General features: G+C 41.2%; 1 protein-coding gene and 1 long non-coding RNA gene across 2 annotated transcripts in view; both read right to left on the bottom strand.

Moving 5' to 3' along the window:
* The window catches only part of LOC136183144 (uncharacterized), a 178877-nt gene that overhangs the window by 57055 nt on the left and 109196 nt on the right, over positions 1 to 12626 (bottom strand). The gene's annotated exons all lie outside the window — the stretch shown is intronic.
* On the bottom strand, positions 4533 to 11684 carry LOC110001636 (neuropeptide FF receptor 2-like). Its single transcript, XM_020657121.2, has 3 exons — positions 11366 to 11684; positions 10157 to 10256; positions 4533 to 10046 (listed from the first exon to the last, which is right to left on the bottom strand). The coding sequence occupies exons 1-3, from the start codon at positions 11682 to 11684 to the stop codon at positions 9155 to 9157; spliced, it is 1311 nt and encodes a 436-aa protein (XP_020512777.1). The 3' UTR covers positions 4533 to 9154.

The raw sequence follows: 12626 nt of genomic DNA, 5'->3' as shown, positions 1-12626 counted from the left end.
TGTAGGTACCACGAGCAGGCCTGGTAACTGAAGGCTCTACCTCCCACAGTACATTTAGAGACTGTAGGTACCACGAGCAGGCCTGATAACTGAAGGCTCTACCTCCCATAGTACATTTAGAGACTGTAGGTACCACGAGCAGGCCTGATAACTGAAGGCTCTACCTCCCATAGTACATTTAGAGACTGTAGGTACCACGAGCAGGCCTGATAACTGAAGGCTCTGCCTCCCACAGTACATTTAGAGACTGTTGGTACCACGAGCAGGCCTGGTAACTGAAGGCTCTACCTCCCACAGTACATTTAGAGACTGTAGGTACCACGAGCAGGCCTGATAACTGAAGGCTCTACCTCCCACAGTACATTTAGAGACTGTAGGTACCACGAGCAGGCCTGGTAACTGAAGGCTCTACCTCCCATAGTACATTTAGAGACTGTACCACGAGCAGGCCTGATAACTGAAGGCTCTACCTCCCATACTACATTTAGAGACCGTTGGTACCACGAACAGGCCTGATAACTGAAGGCTCTACCTCCCATAGTACATTTAGAGACTGTACCACGAGCAGGCCTGATAACTGAAGGCTCTACCTCCCATAGTACATTTAGAGACTGTAAGTACCACGAACAGGCCTGCATTCTGTGGGAGCCTTATGTTCTCGAAGACTAATATTGCACTATAAGCTCTTTAAGAGGGTGCCTTGCCATTAAGATCTTTGTAATTGAATAGAAGGATTTTAGTTCCTTTCTGACCTCCACGTTGTGTATTGATTACTGATAATGGACACATCTCTGAGCATTATTGATTCCACAGGATAAATGACTGGAAAACACAGCCAAATTTGCCCAAATATCCAATAAACAAGAGTCGCCCCCCTGAAATGATATGTAATTATTAATTGAACATTATGTCCCAAATCCCAAATCAGTCTCCAGAAAGCCCCATGAGGATTTACCCAGCATGCCTCACTGTTCCACATTTATTATAAAGTGTCTATAAACCTTTTCAGTAAATCACATTTGACATCCCATATTCCCCCCTGGTAGAATATGATAATGAATAAATAAATCAATTACCAGATAGGCTCCTTAACATTTAATAAAGTGTATCTGAGGTATAGGAAAAAAAGCTCTGCACAGGTGTTGAGAGATTAACAATGGGTTTAGTGTTGGGAAGCTAAAAGGTATGGGCTTTTACAGTAAATAGCACTGGGAAACAAAGAGGCACGCACGTCTTCTTGATGGAAATCTCCCATAAAATGACACATAGAGCTAATGGAAGAGCACAGACGGAGATATTGCTGAAGGTAGACACATTAATGGCTTTTGAAGATTAGTGGGCGCAGGCGGTGACTTCCATTTTCTGTTTTCCCAAAGGACACAGACTTAATAGATAATTAGTTTGCTCTGCATTTATCATGGCCATCAATAACCAACTGTAAAATCACTTTACTGATAGTCCTGGTAGGAAAGCATCAACAACTACATTTATTTTTGTAGTTGTTGTAGTTTTGCCAGAGTTGGCTTATATTGAATTTACCATCATTCATGTGACATTTTATATTTATTATGTGTTTTTTCCCAACCCCTTAAGACGGTTAAATCTATTTTTGTAACAATAAGCAAGGTGTTGTTCATATTTTTCTTGGCCAAGTGAGTCCTATGGAATGACAGAACTGTCATAGAAAAGTAAGAACTAAAATAAAATCTCAAAAACTTAAGTAGAAGAAGAAGTTCATTACAATTTTGAAATAAAGTAGCTAATTTTGTAGGATAGGGAAAAAAAACTGATATTATTTGCAAATTAATAAATTAAAGGAGCAATATGTAACTCTGCACCTAGTGTTTAATATTGGTACTGCAGTCCAAATTCAACAAATTGGAGAGAGCTGCCCCCCACCCTCTCTTCCATAGAGTGGATGCTCACTCAGGTCACCATGTGGTGGACTCTGAAGCTTCAGTGTTTATCCAGCTCTGCATGGGTCTGTAAACCTTTCTGTGTTCTAACCTCTCTCCATTTTTCAAAAGCATCTCCAATATTGATCCTAGTTTGAGCACGTTTCTGCTCGTGGAGCTTATTAGAAACATGCAGAGGCTTTTTAGGTCGGGTACAATCACTTCTATCTGAACCACTTCTCTTGACCACTTCCAATTTTGAAATTGTATTTGGAGCAGCCCCAGCCAGGCAGGACTAGTCAAGTAGTCTTTGTTTAGTTCAGGGATTGTTCCCGCAAGAGATTCAGACCAATTAAAGGGCATTTTTCTCACGCATCACATATTATGGACCAAACTTGAGGTAATTATGCAACAATGTCAGAAATTGGTCCATGATTCAGAACAGAGCAAACATCAAAGTTGTGAAAACATCCTTAATCTTGAGATCAATACTTTGTGTGATTGAATGTATTAACAATACCAAAAGAAATGAGTGGAGAAGAACATACTAGCGAGCAAAAAGGAGTCGGGAGCAGCCTAATGCTTGCAGTTGGGCACCAGTTGCAGGACACGCAGAAGCACTTCAGCCGGTACCTTACCTCATTCTACAAACTCAGAACGATACACTGACACACTCAATAGAGTTTAAATGAGCTAAGCTAACCTAGCTCCATCAATGGACAACAGGGATAACAAATGTCGCAAAACACAGCACAAGCTGTTAGGAGAGGTAAGGGCGTGTTCACACTTAACCTGTTTGGTTCGGCTGAAACAGGTTTCCCACTCACTAAACTCCCCCTCTGTGAATCTTCCTGCTGCTGCAAAGCAGTGGGGGTTTGTCGTGTTCGTCGGATACTGCACCTAAATGTTCTCTTGGTGTACTGAGGAATTATCGATATGTTGAAACTACTCTTTAACATGCATCGGTTCAAGGGAACTCACAGCTGTCGCCATGGTTACCTACATGTGCCAAGAATGACTGTGTGTCAGTACAGAAATATATAACATATAATTCATACAATTATAGCAATCATGTTACCTGAAGAAAAGGGAAAAGGGAATTTCTGATATGTCCCATTATTCTGCCCATGGTCATTTCATCACAGCTATTGAATAAGCTATTGAATAAAAAGTATTTTGTATTTGGGGTCAGGGACGTCATGGCTGTCAAAGGGCTTCTCGCCATGGCATGTCTAATGAGGTTTTACATGAATTTAAATTATCCATGCTAAAGCCAGATGTATAACACATTTAAATACAAATAAGAAGGTAATGCATCGGGTGTCGTATTGCAAAACATTATCATTGTTCTCTTGAACAATGTGAAGCATAGATGAACTGTCAATTATCATCATGGCCATTACATCTCATCTATTGTATGTCACCTTCTGCATGATCTCTACAGCGTGATTGTGTTAATGTGATGAAGTCCAGTCTCCTCTGGATCCCTGGATCCATTTTTACCTCTACGTTTATCTTTCTTGATTAAAATTGAAGCTGTAAGTACAGTTGGTGAATTGCATGCTTCAAAGATTGTCAAGCGCCCCTGAGGCATTTTTCAAAATCTGAATATAATGCAATAAATACATTTGCAAAAATGAAAAAAATCAGCTTTGCTATCCAGCAATAACAAGAAATATACATTTGGATTTTGAGAAAATAACTGAAATCGACTCGGAATTACAAGAAACCTTGAGATAACACGATAAATATCCAGTAAACATCCAGAAATTATTCACTATAACGGGAATTTAATCAATTTAATCCAATACATGTATATTACTATTCATACAGCTTAGAGCGCCCATTGGAAATGGAGGATTCTCGAGTGACGTCACCCATCTGTTACTGCAGGGGGGCTTGGAGTTCCATCAGTGGTAGTCGCCATGTTGAAACGGTTGTTTTAGCCTAACTTTCAGTCAACTTAACGACAGGCTAAGAGCTGGAGCTGAGCCTCCTGACAAACCGTTACATCATGCCTGCCCGTACATAGGGTCAGATATGTGCCATACTTTGCATTAATCATATCCTTCATAAAATGAAAAAGTCACCCCCTCGTACAGCATGGTTCATGAAGACAATCAGACCAAAATCATGTTTGGTACCAGGCTGGAAATTTGTTCATTTCTGCTGTAAAACTAGACTTTTTTGGATTGGGTGTGTATGTGACTTCCGGGTCTCTTGGAGGCAGCCTCAAGTGGACACTCAAGGAACTGCATTTTTTTTTTTTGTTCTTACCCATTGGCTTCATTTCTTAAATTGGAAAATTGGCATCCATTTATCCATCCATTATCTATACTGGACACCTTGGGTACATCCTGGATTGGTTGGCAGTCAATCACAGTGTCAACTGAGATTAACAACCAGGCACACTCACATGCACAGCTAGAGCTAGTTTAAGAATCAAGTTTAGAAAATGTCTTTGAACTGTGAGAAGAAGCCACACATGCATAGGGATACCATGCAAACTCCACACAGAACGGCTATGTCTGACAGGTATCCAAACCTGGAACCTACAAGAACTGCACCACCATGCAGCCTACTGAGTTACATGTGAGAATAATAATTACAAACAGATTTTTGCAACAGATTCTTGGTACTGTTCAATTTTATTTGATAAGAGCAAAGTCTGCACATTGCTTAAAAGCATCAAAGAACATGGAGAGTACAGTATATTAATCACAGTTGTACAAGAACATATTAATATAGTAGACAAACGTTCATTAAAGGAGCAGTATGTAACTCTGATACTTAGTGTTTAAAATAAGTACTGCAGTACACATTCAAAACATTGTAGAGAGCTGTCTCCCCCCCTCCTCTCTAGAGTCCATGCTCACACAGGTCACCATGTGGTGGACTCTGAAGCTTCAGTGTTTATCCAGCTCTGCATGGGTCTGTAAACCTTTCTGTGTTCTAACCTCTCTCCATTTTTCAAAAGCATCTCCAATATTGATCCTAGTTTGAGCACGTTTCTGCTCGTGGAGCTTATTAGAAACATGCAGAGGCTTTTTAGGTCGGGTACAATCACTTCTATCTGAACCACTTCTCTTGACCGCTTCCATCGCTGCAACATCTGATGGTTTGACCTGATAACTGCTCTCATATCTGGCAAACAGAGGGGCATCCAAAACGACTGTTTTGGGGGTCGCCTTAAAAGCGCCTACCTTCTCTGGTCCAAACAAATCCAGAGCGTTCAGGATCAGAATCTAAAGTTAGAAGGAGGACATACTGACTGCTGCATTGTTGTCAGAGAAGCCAGCACTTCAACACAGCATGTTTCCTTAATGTCTGATCATATAGTAAGGTCATCTAAATTCAGTAAATATCTTACAGATTGATCCTTTAATGAGGTAAATATATATCAGGTCATACATATATTATTCTACACATATGAAACAGGTTGTGTTTATGAAGACACATGAGGTACAGAGTATTCATTCATACAGCTGTTGACAATTTCCATATTTCCCAACATCCTTCTTAACAAACCCGTCTGTTTATTGAGCTAAATGTGCAGATAGCAAATAATTGAAGAGAACAGAAACAAAGCACCAACATAATCCAGAGAAAAGAGCTCTGTATGAACTCAGTGAGGTATTCTTCTTTGCTTTAATCCCTGAGGCTGTTATCTCAAGTGTCATCGAGGGGTGTTTCCATTACCCCCCCTACATGTAGGCCAATATTTACCCCTGACTAAAGAATGACATGAATCCCAATGAGACGTTTTCACTAACACACTGCGAGGACAAAAAGCATCCACAGGCACAGGCACAGCATACAATAAGTCGGTCAAAACCAGTATCATGACTCACACACTCATAACGACCCCATAACATATCATGTGTTCATATAATACTCTTAAAGCAGCGGGCTGTCAATGACAACAGGCGCCATGTTGAGTTCTCTGTCACCAAAATGGCGCCACATCAAGCTGAAACAAACTGACAAAAGTGCATTTCTCTGCTCATCAAACATTTAAAAAATACCCACTTTTTAAAAATACAGGTTATTGGGAATCGTTTTTTTGCCTTTTTCCCCTGCCCTTTGCTAAGTTGTTTTACCCTATTCCAAGTTATTAATAGAGTAAAATAAGTTTGTTCTCACATTGGCTTGGTAATGTCTAAAGTTACCTTTCATTGATTAGTTCACCCTGTTGAGGAGAAACATCACCCTGCACACTTAGATCTAGGAAATTGTGTTTTCTTCTACAGATATTATTTAGGCTATACCAATATTTTCAGCCCCATCTTTCAAAGCCCCCTGCAGTAACATGATTCAGATTGAAAAGTCAGGTAAGTTACGTTCAATACCTGATGTATTTCATTCTGTTCGGCAGGTGAGTTATAGAAATTCAACTTTCTTTATTTTTATGTTTTATTTTTGGGCTTTTAATGCTTGTATTTAGAGACAAGACAGTGGATAGATTCAGAATTTGGGAGAGAGAGTTGGGAATAACACGTGGGAAAGGAGCCACAGGTCTGATTGGACACTGGGCGACCAGCTTTAAACGACTTATAGCCTCTGTGCATGTAGTGTGCAAACTAACCACCAGGCTACCGGCGCTCCAAGAAGTGGATTTCAAACGAGAAACGAAATCTTGCGTTTGTCCATACTTTTGATCAATCCTGACTTCCTGACTATATCCTAACATTCTCACTCTGCATGCTGATCTGCTTGACTGCTACTTTTGGCAGCCGTATATAAGATGCTTTCACAGGAAATGTAGGGGCTGTATTTTTTTTTCTGGGAACTACAATCTCAGCTGAACAGTGTGAAAACAACTTTTTATCAAATCAAGTACTCCTTATGAGAAACAAACCAAAACAGGAACCTGACCTTTGTAAACATTGCTCCATGGCGCTACTAGTGTTGAAAAACGACACAGGCCGCCTTTAAGATTTTGGCACAATCACATTACAACCTCAGCTAGCATAATGTTGAACACAAACACAAATGAAATGACATTTGAACACATAATGACAAATACAAATAAACTGAAATGATGCTTTCGATAATTGGCAAATGCTTCAACATCTGCAATAACACATCACATGTCAAGGAACATTACGTATTAAGATGTAACTGCATTGGATAAAGACAATGCGGAATAGCTTCAGAAATATTGACTTAGTGACAATACATAAAAACACTGCCATCATGGGAATCCAAGCAGCAATGTTAAAAAAAAAGCCGATGTGGAAGAGCAAAGTCCTGCAGTTCCGCCAGTGTCCACTTGACATGCAACGCGTTGCAAAGCAAAGTGTTCAAGTGTTAACATGTCAGTTTTCCATATGAGAAAGTGGGCAAAGAGAGGCTCTGTGAGTCTCTCGTTAGTGTGCACATCACAATTGTCGACATGCTATAAAGGCCTCAGGGCACTGGAGCACACGTAGTGATATAACAAAGCTGGCAGAGTTTCATCACAGAGCTTTACACCTTACTCATGAGAGCTGTGCTAACTTTTTTATCTTAAATAAATAAAAGCCTGATCAGTATGCTGTATATGGATCTCACAGGAATGCCATCACCTTCAGGACAATGTTGCATCAAGGTCTTTTACATTCTGATCTACAATAGGCTTGACTGACATAATGATATATTATGTTAAAGAAAACCCGTAAACCAAGATTTACAGCCCTTTAACCCCCCTTGTGTGTTTTTCTTTACCATGAACACTATAATCAACAATCAAGGATGTTTCATCGAGGTCTCACCCTCTGTTGGGGTGGGTGCCCTTTAAGCTGTATGGGCTCTTGAGGTCGTATTATTTAAGCTTGATTTATATGAAAATGAAACTCTCACATGTCCTTATTTACATGAAGCATCAACATTGACATTTTGCAGACAATTTTAAAATGTTTGCTATATGAAGTGCAAAGATATGTTTTTTCCCTCCACTAAAGGTGCTTTCCATTTTACACCGCTTCAGTTTGCAAAGCACTCTTGGAATTTTTTACTTTCATCACAACATATTGGTAAAAACACTCCATCGAAACCCTTTTTGAGGTATAGAGACTACTGCAACAAAGCCCCCCCAAAAGAAATTGAACTACTTATCTTCTGTGGTGGTATGGAGTTTTGTCACATACTGTATTTGTCATTTTCCTAATCCTCAATCCCAGAAAGGAACAGGACAACCTTTCACCCTCTGGACTATCAAAATGAAGCGTTTGCTTAAATGGTTAGGCCATTAGCTGATACATTAGCGTTGAGGAGATATGCATGAAGTCATTTTCAATTGCCTCAATTAGCAAAGCATTTATTCACCATACATCTACAGTGTGCTTCTGAAACTACCATTATCTAGACCTGACAGAAGATAGGATGACCACCACCCCACTGCAGTTCAAACAAAGGGTAGTGTAAAATGGTACCGCTAGCTGGGAGAACTGGGATTTAACCTAACAGATGACTCAGAGCTTCTTTTTCCGTCCCTCACTCAGCAAAGCATTGTGGGCGCTTTCTTGTCCATCGACGTTTGAAGCCTGCTTCTGAAAACTATAAATTCTTGTGACTGATGGAGGGTAAGATGATCACTACCCCTCAATTCTCGATGTTGAAGCACTCAAATGAAGGGTAGTGGGCAATGGTACGACTTTGTGGGAGAATTGGGATACGACCTATGACAAATGACTAAGAGCTTGTAAATACATTTGCGTTGATCAATGCATGAAGTTTAATCGCTCACTTGCCATTTCCCTAATCCACAGTCCCAGAGAGAACCAGGACAACCTCTCTCCATGGAGTTCTCATAACGAAGGGTAAGCTGAAATTGGTATGGCCAAGAGGCACAATCTATGACAGATGATAAAGGGGTAGCAGATACATTTGCATTGAACAAACATGCATGGAGCATAATCACTTAATTGTCCTCTCCCATGCCCCATTTTGGTGAGTTGTTCTTCTCCCACTATATTTGGAGTCCGCTTCAGAAAAACACTTTATTTTGAGGTCAGTTTTGTGGGTTAGATGGCCACCACACCTCAGTCCCCCCCACCACAAAACTGGCACATCCTATCCTCAAAGTGGTAGGGCTAAGTGGGAGGTTATGGCTTCAATTATGGAACAAATGATGCAGAGCTTGCAACTACATTCACTTGGGACAAATATGCACATTTTCATCATGAATTTGCCTTGGATTTTTCATCGTCCTTGAAACGGCATTACACAACTCAAAGGTCCCTTGAAAGCTTGTGGGATATTAAGTCTCTCTCAGTCTGTCAAATCTGGAACGCCTGTTCCACAGCCTCCATAATCAGGTCATGTTCTTTGTTATCGCTTCTGCCATGCAAGCTACTTCCCTCCTGTCCCGCGCAATTCCCATTCCTCGCTAACACCGAGCCGCCTCTTGAACCCAACCTATGGAAGGCGGGCGGTTGGAACGGGAGCACCGCGTTCCCTCGGATCCGATGGGAGTAGATCTTCTGCCGCTCGATGCCGACGGAACACAGCTGGAATTTGAAAGCGGCCTGGAAGCCTCGGCGGAAGTTCTCATTGAAGAACCCGTAGATGATGGGGTTGATGCTGCTGTTGAAGAATGCCAACCAGTGGGCGAACGGATACACGTAGATGTTGATGACGCGATACTGGTGCTCCGTCAAGCTGGCGTAGTCGCTCAGCATCATCAGCGTCCACAGAGGAAGCCAGGACAAGATGAACAGCAAAGCCACGACCAGCAGCATCATGATCACGCGGGTCTTCTTCTTTGAAATTGTTTGACGACCCTCCATGGTCGGTTTGTTGTTGCCAGCGCCCTTCTCAGACTCGCTTCCACTTCCACTCCCCGTAGGAATAGTAGTCTTGGAAAGTGTGAAGCCGATGCGAGCATACATGATGACGATGAGGCTTAGGGGAGCGAGGTAGATGTTAGCAAAGAGGACTGTGGTGTAGATTTTCCTCATCTCCTGATTGGGCCAATTTTCCCTGCACCAGTAGAAGGGCTGGGTGTCATTGTGCCCGAGGATTATCCTCACCCTGTGCTCCTTTGTGACCTGCAGCATCACCCCCGAGGGACACATGATGGACACAGCCAGGACCCATATGACCACAATAATGAGCTTTGAAGTGGGGATGGTCAGCTTCTGCTTGAAAGGGTAGACGATGCAGCGAAACCTGACACACACACGGATTAAAAGGGAGTGCATAAAGCAGAGTAAATCTCCAAGGAAGAAAACACACACGCTCAAGCACATTATAACCAGTCGCGCTCTTTTGCCCCTTACCTGTCAACAGCGATTGCAACCAGAGTGAACACAGACGCTGACACTGATATCCCTTGAACCATCCCGCTGAGCTTGCACAGTACGCTGCCAAACGGCCATCCTGCAGGAAATAAAAAAAGCAAATTTTAAAACATAAAGGGAAACAATCTGCATTAATAGTTTCATTCAAGGTGTGTTCTGATTGAAAGTATTATTAATATTGGACTATTGGACTATTGGATAACATGTTGTGTACACTAGATCATTTGTGTTGATTTAACAAAACCCCCCAAAAAAATCTCGTCCTCCCAAATACGATGGTAAACTAAATGCCGTAATGCCTGAGTATACGCCATGAAGTGTAGAGTAAATTTCTCCTCCCTTTCCAGGGACTGTATCTTGATTAGCTTTACTGTAGCTTGTGGCAACTTGAGGCTGACGGATGCATGGTTTGATATCCTGTTATGTAACTACATTATGATGCAGATTTATCACTTTAAAAATGCTCGTTTTTCCAATGGAGGTGGGATCAATCGTCTCTGATTCAATATCAAGACGTCTGAAAAATCTCAACCCCAATAGGTTTTTGGTACGCAGTGTCATGCAAAGTTAAATATCTTCCAGTAACACACAAATTGCATAAATCTGCATATTTGCTCGATTTGCATTTTGCGCAATTTGGGTATTCTGCATCGCCCAACCATTGCCATTGACTTTGTAAATGATTGGAGCATTCTTAAGAATACAATATGACAAAAGAGAACCATAACTGTTTAAGCTGAAAATAACACCAAGCAAGAATGGGGCACCATTCACCTTTCAAAAGTAGAGACATTGGTCTACTCAGTTCCCTAATGCATACAGAGTGTTGTTAAAAAGAAGAAGTGATGCTACAAATGATATGGTCCTAACTTTTTTGAAAAGTGTTGCTGGAAAAAAAAGGCCATATCATCTTCCAAAAACAATGAAATTTCTCATTTTCAACATTTGATATGCTTAAAACATATTTGAATATGGGTTCAAATGTTTTGCAAATCATCACATTCAGGGCTTTATTTTTAGGTCCCACCTATTTAGGAAATAGGGTTGTGGTTGGGAAACAAATATTCTTTTGGGTCAAGCAAACATCAAAATTACCTCTTATAGACTCGATAAAGGAACAATCTCAGTTTATGATTACTTCTAGGAAAGTTAAAATTAAACCCCAAACAAAAGCTCATACATTCTGACCTGTTATGATGTTGTCCACCAGCGTGGTGGGCATGCAGAAGATGCCAACCAGCAGGTCGCTGATGGCGAGGTTGAGGATGAACAGGTTGGTGACCGTGCGCATGTTCTTGCTCCGCAGCACGATGAAACAAACCACCCCGTTTCCCACCATGCACACCGCAAAGATGAGCAGGTAGGAGACGGTGAAGACAACAGCCACAGAGGACTTGTGGAGGTAGAAGTCGACATAGGTGATGTTCTGGTGGAACAGAAGATTTTCCTGGTTTGAGAAATTGAGCGGATTCAGGCCCTCCCAGGTAGAGTTTAGACTCTGGGTCATCTTTATATCTGGAAAGAGAGACAAGCAGGTGAAGACCCTCTTGTGAGTGTGTCCTCTGCCTTGTTTCTAATAATATCCGCGACCAAAAACAACCAATTATAAAGCAGCACACCATTACACATCCTCCAAATGAGAGTGCAATCCTGCAGAGCACACGATAGAATCAATTGGTAATTACATTCCACAATATAACCCCATCAAAAAATCAATACCCCAATTTTTGTGCTTTTCATTCAAGTGGGTTGGTTGATTCAGTCAAGTGCATGCCCTCACACACTCTCTGATACAGAACATGGTGTCCAGAATGAAAAATCTGTTCTGTAAGAGAGTGGGGTCAGAGCTTTGGTTTCATCAGTCAGCTGAATCCAGCAATCAGGGGGGTTATTTGGGTTTTTATTGACTGGTGACGATTTTTTAAACTTGTGCAACTGTTATATTTTTGTAGATCTTCATCGATTTCTTTAACAGTTATTCTCAGATGTCCTTTTAAATTCTTACTTCTTGATGATTCCTATTTATAGTTTTACCCATTTTTGTGTTTTTGAATCTGATTTTTTTTGCATTGTTTTGGGGACAATACAAGCTGGAAACAGGCGCTGCTTGTCAATAGGCGAGGCAATCAATTGCTTGGGGCCCCCCTGGTCAGTAGGGGTCCCTTGAGTGCTGAAAAACCACAACAAATTGTGTAAAGTTTGCGATGACAGTAGGAAATTTCCCTAGGGTGGTCCCATCTGACTGCATTCATCCTTGTTGTGCAGACGTGCATCGCATGGACTATTCATGTAAAAACGTAAGTGTATGAAATGAAGAGGAACTATCCGCCTGGGAGGGAAAAAGAGAGAGAGGAATGAAGAATACAAGACAGAGTATAAGATTAAATATAAAAATAAATAACCCTAATGCAGGTTGTCTAGCCTTATCTGTGGGGTGTGGATACACTTT

The sequence above is a fragment of the Labrus bergylta genome, chromosome 17, assembly GCF_963930695.1.
Source record: "Labrus bergylta chromosome 17, fLabBer1.1, whole genome shotgun sequence".
NCBI classification, from domain to species: Eukaryota; Metazoa; Chordata; class Actinopteri; order Labriformes; family Labridae; genus Labrus; species Labrus bergylta.
Note: the sequence above shows the minus strand (reverse complement) of the source record. Positions and strands in the feature narration are given on the sequence as shown.

Excerpts from the sequence above, each read along its gene's own strand:
- LOC110001636 (XM_020657121.2), bottom strand. The coding sequence starts at position 11,684 with ATGACCCAGAGTCTAAACTCTACCTGGGAGGGCCTGAATCCGCTCAAT. Across the intron at positions 10,257-11,365 it reads GGTGGACAACATCATAACAG|GATGGCCGTTTGGCAGCGTA; the intron begins GTCAGAATGTAT and ends TATTTCCTGCAG. Across the intron at positions 10,047-10,156 it reads GTTGCAATCGCTGTTGACAG|GTTTCGCTGCATCGTCTACC; the intron begins GTAAGGGGCAAA and ends TGTGTGTGTCAG.